We start from the raw sequence: 16,645 nt of genomic DNA on the forward strand, positions 1-16,645 counted from the left end.
TTAGGAAATACTTCTCCAATAGAGTGGTCAGGCACTGGGAAGGGCTGCCCAAGGAAGCGGTGGAGTCACTGTCCCTGGAAGTGTTCAAGAAGCATTTAGATGTTGTACTAAGGGATATGGTTTAGTGGGAAATATTGGTGGAGGGTGGAGAGTTGGAGTAGATGATCTTGGAGGTCTTTTCCAGTGTTGATGATTCTATGATTCTGTGATTCTAAACCTCAGATTCCCAGATACCATCTATTCATGGGCTCACAGAACAGGAGAGTAGATGCAGTGTTGTATGTGCCTCTACCTCCAGTATGACAATTCTTCCACAGGATTAATTTGATTTGGAGATGGCAAAAGGGAAGGCACTAGTCTCATCAAATGACACAACATGGTTGAAGGAGGAACAGATTAATCACAGGACACAGCTTTGGCAACTGCAACAAAGTGACCCCCACAAAAAGTCAGTATGCACACTGCCCTGACTTAAATCAATAGGGAACTAAAGTTGAGCCTTCAGGTAAACCCAGGAAGGATGCCAGCAAAAGTATGGAAGCTCATAAAGTCCAAAAACAATGCTCATCAAAGCTCATTTACTGAGCAAAAGTCTTTGATTCCTCATACTTAATTACTATACACATACATTTTTTACCCCCTGGACAAAAACCTACAATTACTCACATTTGAGAAGATATTCCGTATGTTTCATAGTCTCAAAATGCACTACTTTCCACTTACCTGGGAATGAATCACTGCACAACTTTGTAGAATTAAGAACTTTTGTTCTTCTGGGAAACAAAACCCAGTATTGTGCATATATAGCCAAACAAAAGAAAAAATGCCACAAAAGACAAATGGAATCCATACTTCACTGAGGTTTATTAGTAATTACTACAGATGACTTACAGATCAGAGGCATACTTTTGTGGGCTGGACCAAGGCTGTTTTCTTCATGACAATACTGAGTAGTGAATGCTATTGTTTCTGGCAGGCCCAGCAACTGTTGCTGTCAAGCAGTGGTTCACAGAGCAGTTAAGTCATGAGATGGTTTCTCCCAGTGAATATAATTCTCTCCCTTTGTCTCATACTCACACACATGCACATGCATGCACACACACAAGCTTCACAATAGTTCACAACTGACAGATTAGGGATGAGAATTGTGCTTGTGAACTATATTATAATGAACATTGCTTAAGGGCCCTTTTCATTTTATCGGAGTTTTTCAGAATTCCTTAAAATGTCCTATTAAATTTAAAAGAAGTTTCTATACAAACCTTAAGGTACAGATAAAGAAGTGCTAATTTTTATCTATGTCCAGGAAAGACCTGATGCAAAAGTTCTCCTTTTCTCTAAGCAGTATCATAGAATCATAGAATCACAAGGTTGGAAAGGATACAAGATCATCTAGTTTGGGGTTATTTAACAGTGAAAGATAATTAAATCTAGTAAGGATCTATATCAAACAAATCTGTAGCATCTGAGTCTTAGAAATAACCAGAAACATAGATGGTAGCTTATATTCTTTAAACACAGTGACTGCATTTCCTTTCTAATGATGACAGAGCCGTGCTACGTTGGAGTACAGCACCCATTCTGGAATCTCAGTGTCCTCTCTCATCTTCAGCAGTGACACAGTGGCAGCTGTTTGCCATGATACCCAACTTCTCTGTACAAAGGAGATAATGATGAGTGATAAACAGCTCTCTCAAATACATTTACACTATCTTTTTCATTTTTGCAATGGAGTAAATCTTAGTCTGCAGTTCAGCTTGTTCAGAGTAGGTGGTATACAGAGCATTCCAGGGCTCTTTCAAGAGCAGACTGACTATCTCTACACCTCCTGAGGCGAAGGAAAACACCCTGGAGCCAAAGGTGTACTCAAGCTTTGTCTCATATGGGAAAAGTTGTTTTGCTACAAATGAAAATCTTGGAGAAAGCTAAAATGAACGTAATGCAGATGATCAGAACCCTGAAGTAAACTGTAACAACAAAGTTTCACCATAGGGACTACAGTTTTTTTCTTAGATAAGTTAAAAAAAAAAATCAAAGATGTTTGCATTCCCCCAAAATTGTGGGTTCTTTCATAATGCCTCTCAAGAGCTGGTTTCCAGATAGTTATCCCTCTATCATTTCTAAGTTCCTCATAAGAACTTTGTTGCAACTGGAATACATTTATTTCAGTGTCCTGTTGGTGTTTGTCTTTGCAAAGCATCCCTTTAAGTTAGGTCCAGCTGGCTGGAATTGAAAGCGCTGCCTCCTCAGATACATTCCACCTCACAAGAAAATATCTACAGGATTTTACATGGAGAGAAAAGACAAGTTTCTAGCTCTACAAATGGATAAAATAGAAGGACAAGAGAGAAAGAGTAAGACTGATTAATAATTCATAGATCTCCACTGTCATTTCTAGACAAAAGAAAAGCAAAGGAATAAAGCTCTCACTCTGAGCTCCAGGAACTGTGCTCACAGGGGGAAAAAAAAAAAAAAAAAAAAAAGAAAAAAAGGAAAAAAAAAAAAAAGACAACTGTTAGCTTTTCTTGGTGAAGAACAAATATAGGCTTTAGCTGGGAAAGCAGGCGTGCTTGATTTGCACCTGATCTTTGTCAGACTCTGGGCACTCCACAAAGGACTAAATGCCAAAGTATCCAATACTAGAACTTGTGAGCTGATTTTCATATGGAGGCCAGATGGAGCATGCAATGGAGCAGCAACCAGGAATGAGAACTAGCAAACAAAATTGAAAAGTAATGTAATAAGAAGGTTTTGCAGTAACAGCTGAAGGACATAAAGTCAAGTAGAAGGAAAACATTGTTTGGATTTGACTTCAGTAGATATGGACAGACTGGATGTCACAGAGTTAACTAGATCAATTCTATGCCCGTGACAGGGGGGCAGTAGTCCCATGGGCCCCCCAGTCCCCACAAATGGGAAGGAGAAGGGAAAAGGGGTAGGGAGATGGCAGCTGGGCTCAAGGAAGAAAAGCAGAACAGTGGCAATGATCTAAGGAGGAAAACTTATCTTTCTAACTATGATATCAAGAACATCATGGAATGCAAAATAATACAATATAATACAATATAATTGAAATTGAGATTAATAAATCAAGTAAAATAGGAGAGAGAGAGAGTTTTCCAAAACTGAAGAGCCTACTTTGAACTGAAGGCACTGAGCTGAAGGAAGCACAGCCACATCCTCTGTCAGGCAGCAGCAAGAGAGGGAGATAGAACAAAATCCTGTGACTTCCTTCCGTGACTTATCACATTGCCTCACACTTGAAAGGTCCCCTGGGATATGTAGTTCTTCTCTTCTGAAAGCCAGGTATCCAGAAAGTTGTCAGTCCATGGAAGTGGAGTATTACCCATGCACTGCTTGATGTTATGATGTGGAATGCAGAAAACCAAAAAATCACAAAACCATGACACTGGGAAGCCATGCTGCAGCTCTTCCTTGTGGAAAGAAGCTTATGGAACCTTGGCAGTAGACAAAGAAGATTAAGTCTGATCACTGTGAGACATTGAAAGAAAGGTAGTTTGTAACAGACCTTTCAAGAGCTTGAAATGTGCCTCTAGAAAGATATATGAGGGTCTTGAAGCACCACAGAAGCAAGCAGCCTGAAAACTAGTCAAAGGAATTGAATCAGATTACATACTTAAGACAGTTTTCTGCTCATTGTTAACTCATACAAACTTAAAAGAAGGATGCCTCATCTTGAATCAGCAGTGCTGTGGTCAAACTGTTCTCTCCTGCTAGTACTGTAGTATGCAGCCATCTTAGAGTACCAACAGAAAACTTTGCATGACCTAAAAATACTCCAAGAGATTCAGACACTCATGGTTGTAAGGTTTGTCATGTTTAATCTGGATAAGGCATAGATAAGAAACTGGATAGATAAAAGGACACACAGTACAACTGGCAGAATATTTAAGGTTTGTTATGACTTCTGGTATCTTCCAGACTGAACCAAAATAGTGCAATATAAAGGCAGTCAGCTGGCCAGGGTCTTGCAGATTGAAAAAAAAAAAAACAAAAACAAAAAACAAAAATAATCAGTGAATAGAAACATAGAGGTGGGAAGAGACTGGATTTGGCAAAAAATGTGAACAGCGAGCAGAACCACTGGAGAGGAACATGACCACCATACATGTCCAATGCTGCAAGAGAAGATATTCATGATATTAACTAACTAAAGAAGGTGAAAATTCTGCTTCTGAAAAATAAAGAAGAAAAAAGGAAAAAAAACAGCCCTATCAAATGCTAAAACATGTAAAGGGGAAAATGGTTTCCAAAAGGCTATAAAAATCTATAGCTATTGTGCTATTGTGTAATTGTTTCTCTACTACTTTGAATTACACCCTTGCTTTCTCTCCCCATTGTACAAGCTGTTATTACTAAATAAGAAAAACATAATAGACTATTTCCATGCCACCTCTATCAAATTAAGCCCTGCATTTAGGAGCTGAGGTGTAAGATGACTTGCTGAGGACCTGACAAATTCTGAAGCCCTGCAGATAAGCCCCCAAAAGCACTGAAGGGAATTCTTCCAGATATGGATGTTCTGGGACTGTTGTTCACCTGCTGTTCGCCATGATCTTGTGTTTCATGAAGGAAGAGGCAAGACAGCATAAGGCAGCAGGAAAGGTGAGAAGCAACCAGGTAGGGCTGGATGTACTGGATGCAGAGCAGGGCACATCTGGTTCATGTCCCATTGCATTCCCTTTTTTCCTGGAGCTTCTTAGTTAGAAGTAGCTCTGACCCAGAACTGTGAATCATACCTGGTTTAACTTTCCCTTCTCCTCTCCTGACTCAGTCTTTGGTACATCTTTCCAACCTCATCTCTCCTCCTCCCTGCCTTTGCTTTCACATGTCCAATTCACTCTTCAACATTTATGGGCTTCCACCTGCAGGCTTCATATACATGGCTTCCTGCTGAATGTTACTTTCTACCTTTGCCCATGCTCAAAGCACATTCTTCCCATCTTATAGTTAGTCATCATATTTCTGGCCTTCTTTTGCTTTTCATCATTTCTTCTCCAGATAAATCCTGTTAAGGAACAGGATTACTTATGCTACTTCATATGGTACAACTATTGTCTAAGCTCAAACCCAGATTCAGAAAGTGCACAATCTGTGAGGGCAAAGCTGGGAAACCTCAGAATTTCAGCAACTTTAGCGTATATTAAAAGCTAAGTAATATATATGGCTATGGGTTATTGTCTCAAAGGTGAGAGACTTTTTAGTATATTAGCTACAGTATGGAAATGTCCAAAACTGTACTGCACTAATGTGCAGACAGCAATAAGAAATGTGACCACAATCCAAGACACAGCTTAAAAAGAGAATGTACTAATGAATGTTCTAGGTTTCCTTAGTCAGGATGTAATTAATGGCAAGAAACATATTGTACAAAATCCATCTGTTTAAAGATGTGGTATAAATAAATGATCATCTGGTTTCCAGTAGATAAACCATTCTGGTTTTATGGTATCAGTGTATATTAGGACATGAGTGCCCAACCTTTTGGCTTGCCTGGGACGCATGGAGCGAAGAGGAATTGTCTTGGGCTGCATGTAAAATAGATAATACAGATAATGTATATAAGTAATAAAACTTTTTTTTTTTTAAATTAAAAAACAGTTTTAAAAACAAAGAGAGAGAGAGCAACAAAACCATGAAAGCAGTGGGATATTTAACCTTATTTTTGTGAAACTATTGCATCAGGATGGTTCAATGGCAGCAGTTATCCCTTATGAAGTGAGAGGTATCTTTATATTGTAATAGAGGTCTTATAAAGGTCTGGTAAAGATTTTTGAGTTGATTATCTGACTGCAAGCCTATACTTTCCATTTCAAAATTCACAAGAAATGTATTTATGTCAACAGAAAATGGAGTTTCAGTAGAAAATCAAAAGAAGGAAGGGAGTAATTGCTCCGACCACTGCTGAAGGATGTGTTCCAGTACTACACTAAATACAAGTCTTATGTTTGCTTTGAAGGACTTCCCTGGCAAGAGGAATAAATAAGTCTTCTAGCTTTTACAGAGCAGTGATTATATCCTTTCCCATTTATTTCTCTAAAGCAATTTTCAGCAGTTTACCAGCAGGCCAAAAAAGAGATGGGTCAGGAAAACAACCTGCAAAGCATTGGACTGGATCTGCTGTGGCAGTTACTATGGCTTAGCAAAACACACAGCTTCTCATTATGGTGTGGCAATTCATGCATGCAATTCAACTGTAGCTTGTAATCAATGAGATGTATCCACAGCTGCAAATAAAAGATATCCATATGAAGTGGAAAACAAATAACTGTGAATTGTCTCAAGACAGGGTGATCCAACCGGGTCAATTATCAGCAAGAAAGGTATTTCCTTCAATTAAAAAAAATGAAAGCACCACATAATTAGACAAGTCTATAAGCAATCACACATGGGATTTTTGGATTTGACTTCTACTGCAGTATTGTGCATTGGTCAATACTGCAAAACTATTGCACAGTCTGGGTGAGAAAGTGAAAATGTTTCAGTGTTCAGCAGCGTGAAATGAATACGTTTAGTGCTAGAATGTATTTTATATCTGATTCTTTCCCTATCAATGTTTGAAAAGTCTCATGGAAAAAAATACATATAGAGATATATATATCTGTGTCTATACTGTCACAAGTACACTAGTGTCTGTTAGCTGAGTGATGCAGAACTCTAACTTCTCAAGAAAAAGCACCACATGGAACTCTCTTCCAGGACATTCCAATTTGAAGGAGCAGGAAGCACTAGTCTCAGATTGAGCAAGAATTCTGTGATCTGAAGAGACAAGGGTTACCTGAAGTAGTGTATTATAAACAGGATTCTTAAGGTTCAGCTCAGGAATCAATCAGAATCAATTTTCATTGATTTGCTATACAAATACAAACAGGCAGATCTGAGACAAAGTACAGAAATACAATTAGGAATTATTTGCAAACATTGCTATAGTCAAGAATTTCTTAATGGTAAGCATTTAGGCTGAGCTGTCTAGACTACCTCTAACATCAGTGTCTAGTCAGAACAAAATACACTTGAGAAGTAATTATCACTGCAGTGTGTCATTGGAGGTGGTTTTGTCTTAGCTACACTTTGGTTTTCAGATCCTACCACACCACAATAATCTGAATTCATTTTCAGTCTAAGAACAGAGGCAAAAAGTTCATCTTAAGAACTTAGCTGCAATAAAAAGCAGTAAAAATCAGCCTTTCCTACAGAAAAGTAAGGAAAAGTGCTCTTTCCCCTAAAGAGTAATGTTAATGTTCCCTCAGTTGAGCAGGTTGTTTCTGGCTGCGGTCTGGAGGGTATTAAAGGAAAAGCAGATATCTGAATAGATCGGTGCTTCTATTTCACAGTTAAAGTAAGTAAATAAATGCTGCACAAGGGCTGCCTTCCCACCTCTGCTTATGGAGCCATAGCACTGCACAGAATAGGAATATATCTAGTAGATTTACACATCTTTACACATCTGTAGAGTTTTAATACCAAAGGAGCCAGGCAGTGTTTGTCCTCTTGAGAGCCCATCAGAAACCTTGTTTCAATATAGCAGATATGACTCTTGTGCCATATTTATACTCTGTAAATCCTTCTCTGAAAATCACAAAACAAAAACCACATTCAGATGGAAAATATTTTTTATTGATCAACTTCTTGTTCCACACCCTCACTCCCATCCCATCTTTTTGATCTCACATGAGCAATTCTACATGGTTTCAGGATTTGTTATTAATAAACTTTTAATTGACTTTATTTCCTTTTTACACAATAGGAAGTGAGGATGTTTGACAGGAGTGTTCCTTGAAACAAAGGCCAAATGTTTGATAATCAGTACAAAGTGTAATATTATTCTCAAATGTGATGTATAAATACTGATATAATGGAAAAAAATACTTCGGTTATTTCCACCTGTTTTCTTCTAGGTTGGATTTTCACATAACAGTTTTAAGTAACTTTCAAACTGAAGACCTCTTCTGATAAATAGGAGTTATTTCCAAGTGAAAGGCAAATGTAAACACAGAAATCAGTTATTAGATATACGTAAGGAATATGGTCTGTCACAATGAGGTCATCAGAATGGCATCAGAAAACAAAGAAGGATATTGTAAAAAGATGAGAAAAATTCCTTTCTTCATTTCCCAAAATCTTTTTCTTATGGTTAAAAAAGGAAAGTTGCAAATAAGAACTTCTGAAATTCTTGTTCTATAGGTACTGTGAAATTATTCATTTAAAGCACATTATGTATAAAATATTAATTTAGAAGGAAAACGTGAACCTGATTCTCTAACTACATGACCTAAGATGTGCTTTGTTTTGAAATACTGTGAAATGAGGAATCATAATTCAGCTTCTTTTGGACATTAAAGTAGGTCTAACTTGCTAAATTCTTCACCTGTGAGAAAAATCCCACAGAATTAGGAGAATTTATTAAGATGTGAGATGCCAGTTTGCAAGTTATACCAAAGTACAACTGGATATTGATAAGCCTCTGAGGATGCTGAAGATGTGCTGCTGTTAAATTCAATGCAAGGAATGCACACTCTTCATTCTTGGGGAGAAACAGAAAAAGAAAGATATTTATTTCTTTGCACTGAGAAAGAGTGCATTACATTCTTATATAGTCGGAATTAGCAATGAATATAACGATTTATCTATAGCATGAGGCCTTGACTGCCCAAATCACACAGCCATTTTGAACAAATGCACAAAAATGAGATACTTTGTTCTTAGTGTTATCATCTAGCAAAGCAAAGACTACCCCAAAGATGGCAGCAGCTTTTCACCATGACTTGTCTAACTTGGAAAGGCTGCATATTTTAAATTTCTTTGAACAATGACTTTTCAGAATACCTCTATTCTTTCTTGTGTTCTAGGTTGCTCCCACTGTTCCAAGGCTGCCTCCAAAAGGACATCCTTAAAGAAAGAGCTTTTTGAGAAGCTCAGGATCTTACCAAATCATACATCCATTGACTCCATTAATCACTGACTCCTTTACAGCCTAGGAATAAGTGTTTTGGAATGGATGTGGGAAAGAAAAGAAAGACTGGAACAGCTGAGCAGACACATCCAAAGAGTGAGAGAACAGGGTATTGTGATTCCCCTATAAATGCCAGGGGAAAGTCAGAAGACAGGTGCTAGTAATGTGGAAGCCATGCTCAGTAAATCTGATTGTTCCAGGGCTCTTGAATGCTGAATGGCAGTTGTATCACATTTTGGTTTTTTTGTCTCTCTAGCAGCTACCTCTCAGGCCAGACTGCTGAGAGCAAGAACCATGGAGTAAGAGGTGCCAACAGTGGGGACAAGGAAAGAGAAGAGATAGGAACCAGACATTCCCAGCCAGCAAATAAAAATATCACTCATATTGTTTCTGTTCCTTAGAGACAGTAATGATGTTTTGAGAATTAACAACTTTGTCAACTCTTAAAATTTTTTAACAGTGTATTTAAGAGAATGGCTGAATACCTGTGTGTCATGGCCTTCGCAGGGTTTTCATTACCATATGTCTGTCCACGAAAACCTGAAGGAACAAATTAAAATGTAAAGTGTCATTTTGTTTTCATTACAGTTCATACCTTTTTTTTTTCACATTAAATGACTCCAGTTATTTTTTCATTTGGAATAGATATATTTCTTCTTAAATAGGTGAAATAATGTTTTAGAATATTTTGCTTCTAATGCAATCCAGAGAAGAGGGCAAAGGAATAATAAAACTGAGAAGGGAAGCAACTTTTTCCTTTGGGTTTTGCCTTTGAGAAACAAAATGCATGTCAGTAACATCACTGTTCTTTTGGGCACACTGACACTGCATGCAATCTTTAATAAAATGTAGTAATGATGTAAGCTTCTATTTCACAAAGATGTATACAGTAGACATTTTTACTATACTTTTATAAGATTGTTTCTCAATCATTTGACACTTAGTAGAATTTAATTGCCACAAATTATGGACAAATTCTACATTTCATACTCCTTTCTTTCTCTTAACATGTTAGGTTAAAGGACAAATAGCATCCCAGTGTAAGAACTATCACCCTAGATCTTTAAGTAACTTTCATTATCTCTTGATTTTGGAAAGTTCATACTTGAGAAGATGTCTTAATTGCAGAAAATAAGCACTTGAGAATTCAAAATTCTTAGTAGTAATGCTGTTACATTCAAAATCTAACACATGACAAAACAGGCAGTTGATGACTCCTGACGAGACGTTAAGAGCACAAGGATCTCATCAGTGAGTTGGACCCATGCGGTTCAGAGTCCCACCACTGGGAAACAGTTTGCACCAGCTATCTCCGAGGGAAGTTTCAGCAATCTCCTCCTAGCAAGACAGCAAAGGTGGAATCATTCACTTGCTAATGTGGACAGCATTACCCCAAAATATGAAGTTTGGCAGCAGCCATGAATCGTATCCTACTTATGTTCCGTGCAACAAATCTAGCATTCACATATTAAAGCTTGGAAGTCCTGGAAACGCACAGCTTATCTTTTTTATTTATTTATTTTTATTCTGAATCCTCAGAAATTATCGATCAGAACAGAAATTATGATAACAAATTCCACATTTTAATCGAACATGTCCAGAAAATTCTTTACTCAGTTTTCAGTATTCCACCATTTTCATTTAATACATAGATCCATTCTCTCTTATTAGAAGGAAGAGAGGAGTTCCCTGACTGTCATCCCTGGAACCTATTGTTATTGTTTTCATATCCTTTGCATTTGTTAAATGAAAACTGTGCATAAGAAGAATGTATCCAGATTGAATAAATCACAACATTCAGAAATTAACTGATTCACCTTGAGTGGACTTGTCGTGAGTTTTTAAGTGCAGAAGAAAACTGAACAAGCATTATGTCAGTGCTTGCACAGAGAACTGCAGTTGGATTGCAAATTCAATTGTCAAGTGTCAGGCTTCCAAATCTGAAGCTACAGTTAACTGTACACAGAGCAAATCTTTCACAGGAATTGCTACGTTTATAATGAACAGGGAGGGGCAGTGTTTCTGTGGGTTTGGGGAGGTTTTTTTTTCTTGAAGAGCTCAGATTGAGCTTTCTCTCAGCTCAACTCCTTTTTAGACTTTTCAGTTCTGCTAAACCTAACCCTGTGTTCTTCACCGTAAACCCTAGAGGCTTATTTAATTCAAATTCATTACATTTTACAGTGCCATACCATCAGGGGCTGGAGATTTCAGAATATTCTGACTTCATGAGCATATGAGTGCGCTTGAACTCATAATCACAGAATCACAGAATTGTAGGGGTTGGAAGGGACCTCCAGAGATCATCGAGTCCAACCCCCCTGCCAAAGCAGGTTCCCTACAGTAGGTCGCACAGGTTGGCGTCCAGGCAGGTCTTGAACATCTCCAGAGAAGGAGACTCCACCACCTCCCTGGGCAGCCTGTTCCAGTGCTCCGTCACCTCACTGTAAAGAAGTTCTTGCGCATGTTTGTGCAGAACTTCCTATGCTGCAGCTTATGTCCATAATAATGGACATATAAGGACATGGACATGAGGATAATACTATCCTCACAGTAATTCTTCAGTGGAGGAAACTCCTGCTGTTCCATTTGCAGAGGTGGAGAATTAACAGTAGGGCTATGCTGCAATCACTACAATGACAGAAGTGCGTGCCTACTTGCCAAGGATTGTTTTAAACTAGTTACTTCATCTACCAAGAGCAAGGCAAACGTAGGTGTGGTGTAGCAGTAGTTTGGCATAGGCTGGTAAATTCACCCACGGAGAAGAGAAAACAGACAGCCACACAAGTTGCCCTTACAGCAGCTAATTAAAAGCTGGTTTAGATAGGAGTCCATTGTCCATAAAGAAAATGGAGCATAACTAGCTCAGGTGTAGACATCCACATTCAGTCAGATGAATCCCATCTTCATTTCCCAATGAAAGCATCCTTCACCTGAGATGCTCTCTTCCATTCAATCAAGACCTGTTTTTTCTTTTGTCATCATAAGTACTTACCACAGTTGATATCACAGATCTGCAGTGGAACTGAATAATCTACATCTGTCCTCCAGCCCTTGTAAAAGAAAGAACAGAATCTTATTCCCCTTTCAGCAGTACTGTTACTAAACAGTTCTGTTGACATCAATAATAAAATACTGCTTTATTAGTATACTCGACTGAATACATTTTTATTCTATTTTTTAAAGAAATGTACATGGAGTGTACTGAAGTGTACATTCAGTGGACATACATACACTGAACACTCAATGGACTGAAGTCACTATCATTTTTAATTTTTAAATTTAGGTTTCTAAATGTCAAAATCAAACAGCTTTTTTATGTTTGGAGAGTTATATTCTGACAGATGTCTTATTTACACAGCAGACAATTTATACATCAACTCAAGAACTGAAGAGACTCGAGATACACCAAGTTGAGAACTTTTAACTCTGGAGAGGAGAAAAACAATCAGCTTCATATTCATTTTCTATTAATGTTGTCTTAATGAAGTTCAGCTACAGAATTAGTGTGTGAAACAGTAATTTGGTTACACTGTGCTTTCAGAAGCACTAATTCTAGCAGACAATGTACTTACTGTGCTATTAGCTATATGTCTAACCTTTTTCAGCTAATGTCAAGGTTTCAAAGATTCATCTATGATTTACTTGGATCTCTTAACTAACCTTTTATTAGAAACAAAGGAACATACAGGAACAGGATTAACAATTTCCTGTTGATATCCATTTATCTGCCACTTACAAAGCAGCAGGATCGCTGACAGCGACTTCTCTGTTAATTAATATCATCACAACAAGAGGTGGTGGCAGCACTTCAAGCTATAAATAATGCTTTTTGCCAACTCCATTTGCACAGCAATCAGATCTGGCTAGGAGGAAGAAGCTGGGAGGGTGCCTGCTGGTTTCCTTCTTTTACTTTTTTTTCTTTTTTATGTCTTGTTTATTTTGTACACAGTAATTGGCAAAATCAATACACACAATACACATACCTGAATGCAAATTGTTGACCCGCACACTTCCCGTGACATCGTGATTGACACAGAATCTCCCTTATGGGAGGAAGGGAGGAAGGGAGGAAGGGAGGAAGGGAGGAAGGGAGGAAGGAAGGGAGGAAGGAAGGGAGGAAGGAAGGGAGGAAGGAAGGGAGGAAGGAAGGGAGGAAGGAAGGGAGGAAGGAAGGGAGGAAGGAAGGGAGGAAGGGAGGAAGGGAGGAAGGGAGGAAGGGAGGAAGGGAGGAAGGAAAACAAAAAAAAACTATTATTTTCCATATCCTGAAACAATAAAAAAATATTGTCTTTCCATCTCTTTTCTTCCTTTGCCAGTAACACTGCACATTTTACTGTGTTGGAAATTTAATATATAAAGTAAAAAATATAAAAGTACACATTCATCATGGAAAGTTACACATTTTCAGAGATATCCCTGGTTCTCAATGTCCATAAGCAGCTAGGGTAGTTTTGTCAAGCACGATTTGGACAGGATAGAAAGAAGGCCAATGCCCCTGTGCTTTGTGAAGAACTGTGAGGGAGGACATCCTCCCACCAAGGCTGCTGACATCATGTTAGCACCAAGCATCTTCACTTCTTTTCCCTGGTGTACGTGTGTTGAAGGAATGACCCCTTCTTTGCAGCTATTGTGGGTTTCCCATTATATTGTATGCCAAGAACAAGCTCAGCCTTAGGGTAAAATTGTCCTAAATGATTGTTCTGACACTTAACATTTGATTGTTTATAGTTTGTGCTCAAAATAATTTTAGTTAGTCCACTAATAGCTTTGCATCCCACACTGTTTTCTTTAGTGTGGCAAACTCCTAAAATAATTTCGGGTAAATTAGGTGAATGTGTTCTTACTCAAGCACAACCAAACTGGGATTACTAGAAAGAACATCAGTTTCTGGGAACACAGAGCTAAGTCATTATGAAAATTTTGTGTATATTGCTCACAGTGGTGAGACGGGAACTGCGTGTAACTTATGTGGGCTCCCACTGTGTCACAGTACACATAGGAAATCTCAGCCTTGCACCAGAAGGAAGAAAAAAAGCATTCCTAAATGTACCGGTGCCCTTCATGATAGACACTGTACAACACCTGGCTCTGCCTTATCAGTGTTGTACCATTAGCCTTCTCACTTTGCAATTCACACATTATTTAAAACCAAAAGTCTAAATTCAACAGATTTTATTTGAAATAAGCCAGTTGCCAGTTGAAGGGAAATTACACTGATAAGTGTTCACATATCGTTTGTCAACTGCTGCTACATTGGTCTCCATCTCTGTCAGTAATACAGCATTTCTCTGGATATCTTGCTCCATAAGGACAGGCTTCTCTTACTCTTCTCAGTGACATCCAACGACAGGACAAGAAGCAATGGGTGCAAGCTGGAACATAGGAGGTTCCACATTAACTATCACAAAATCTTCACAGTGAAGGTAATAGAACACTGGAGGAGGCTGCCCAAAGAGGTTGTGGAGTCTTCTTCTCTGGAGACATTCAAAACCCTCCTGGATATTTTCCTTGTGACCTAATTGGATGCTCCTGCTCCAGCAGGAGGATTGGACTAGACGATCTTTTGAGGTCCCTTCCAATCCCTTACATTCTGTGATTCTGTCAATCTGTGGCATTTGATAGACATATACCTTCCTTTCTCGGGTCTCTTGGAGGAGATATCATGTTTCACTTAAACTCAGCTTCAACTTGTGTAACAAAACCCTAAGTTGGAAAACTCGGCTTGGAACAAATGCTCTGCTACACTCAGAACAAGGGATGTACTGAAAAATCTAAACGGATTCATTAGAAAATAATTTCTGCTTTCAGGGTCCATCCCTTTGAGTTTAAGAAGTCAATTGCTTGCTTAAGAAGTTGCCTTCTTGTCAACAACCCCTGCTATGTGCATGCTGCATACTGAAAGGTTCAAGGACTGAAAAAGCATTCCCTCCCACAATCTTTTTCCTCTCCCCTTTTTAAGAAGCAGTAAGAAGCAGTTGTGCAGTCAGAAGTTGTTGCGCAGTCCCAGTCAGCTGTCTGAAAAAGTTGTCTGAAAACTTTCCTTTTTTTGTGAGCTGAAGTGGGTTTGTTTTGGCAGCCATGAGATTTAGAGTAGCTCAAGACCTTTTTGGAACTGTGCCTCTAGTCTTAAATTTAATGATGTGAGACCTGTGAGGTCAGCTACATTGATGAACCATATACAAAAAGCTAACAGTTACATTTGCTATATTCATAATACAAATACTGTACCACAAAAATGATGTTAAAAGAATACTAAGGTTCCGCTCAATAGTAGTTACTTTCTTTGACATGACTCATTTGACCTCAGCCTCCTTATTAATATCTTCCATCAGCGTGAGATCAGAATTAGAACTTCATGCTTTAAAAATGTTCCAGTAATTGTTCCAATAAGTACTTGTGTGTGCTTATTAACACTTTCAAGCTGCATGGCAATAAATGAAATAATAAACAAATGCAGTTAAATTTGGTGAAAGTATTAAAGAATTTGAAGAAATAATGTATACAAACCACAGAGACTGAATGGCGCATCCCAACAGATTCACATGAGGCCAGCTGTGTCCTGTTACACACCAGCACTGAGAAGTGTGCTTTGGTTTGAGATGTGAAGAAAACTTGTATTCGATCTGCAACTGCAGCTGTTCTCATCTTCCAAGCTGACAAGAGGGGAAAATAATTACTTTTTCATACTGATCAACACTGGGCCTATTGGGAAGTTTATATACAGGAGTAGCAAACTGTTGAATCTCTTTGCTATAATTTACAGGCTACAATTATGTGAATACATTAGTGAAGAGAGAACTTGCTTACTGGAGAAAGCAATGCACAATTTAATATTATGTAATTCTAAAAATATATATTTACCTGGAAATTCTCCATGAGCAAATGGACACTTAACCCAAGAGCCTTGCTTGGTTGTAAACTGAAACCAGAGAAATCAGTTAGGAAAACTGATTTTTTTATTTCAGTCTGTGGGTACAGATTCAAGTATACATAATCACTGCATTCCAGAAAAGGAAGATGAATACACAGCTTTTCTGCTCTATCCTATCTTCAAGCATTTGATTTAAATTAGATCCCCACATGCTCAATTTTACAGAAACATGTAGTTCCGCTGACTTAAAAGTAGTCTACAATGAAATAATAATGTGCCAACATTAATTTACATGGCATTTTTTCCTCACCAATAATAAACAGCGCTCCAGTAAATGCAGCATTTCAATCACTTTTATTATCATATATTTAATATGGAAAATTTTCCACATTAATTTTAATGTATACTTCAGAGTTTGAGTGTATGACCTAAAACATTTTCACTGCTTTTCTTAAGTAGAAAAATCTGGGCATGATCTGACATTTGTCAGATCATTCCTGCTGCACTTCCAAAGAACCTAATTTTAATTTAATCTTTCACATTTCCTTCATTTCTACTTCCTATTCATCAGATCTATGAAAAAAAAAAATTAATCCTGAACAATAATGCCAATTCAGAAAGAGGACAGGAAAGAGGTTTTTTATAAGAAACTAGTTTACCTTCATGCAAAGTCTTGGGTGAGTGTCCACACGAGAATACTTAACCTGCTTGAAAAGAGAGTACTCAGCATTAGCTGGTTTCAATGAGTAGTTTCAGAAAATTATTTACCCCACATGTTCTTGGTTTGATAACAGAGAAAG

At 38.0% G+C, this 16,645-nt stretch overlaps 1 protein-coding gene across 1 annotated transcript in view; it reads right to left on the bottom strand.

Annotated features, from left to right (window-relative positions):
* Positions 1–8,218: 8,218 nt before the first annotated feature.
* The window catches only part of IL17REL (interleukin 17 receptor E like), a 41,472-nt gene continuing 33,045 nt past the window's right edge, over positions 8,219–16,645 (bottom strand). Inside the window, exons 11-17 of the mRNA XM_042872766.1 lie at positions 16,505–16,552; positions 15,836–15,893; positions 15,482–15,627; positions 12,958–13,017; positions 11,967–12,024; positions 9,460–9,514; positions 8,219–8,545 (exon numbers count right to left, since the gene is read on the bottom strand). Of these exons, the coding sequence (XP_042728700.1) occupies positions 8,518–8,545; positions 9,460–9,514; positions 11,967–12,024; positions 12,958–13,017; positions 15,482–15,627; positions 15,836–15,893; positions 16,505–16,552 (453 nt within the window). The 3' untranslated portion in view covers positions 8,219–8,517. The remainder of the gene's footprint in view (positions 8,546–9,459; positions 9,515–11,966; positions 12,025–12,957; positions 13,018–15,481; positions 15,628–15,835; positions 15,894–16,504; positions 16,553–16,645) is intronic.

The sequence above is a fragment of the Lagopus leucura genome, unplaced genomic scaffold, assembly GCF_019238085.1.
Source record: "Lagopus leucura isolate 7727_CA_CO unplaced genomic scaffold, USGS_WTPT01 Super-Scaffold_100008, whole genome shotgun sequence".
NCBI classification, from domain to species: domain Eukaryota; kingdom Metazoa; phylum Chordata; class Aves; order Galliformes; family Phasianidae; genus Lagopus; species Lagopus leucura.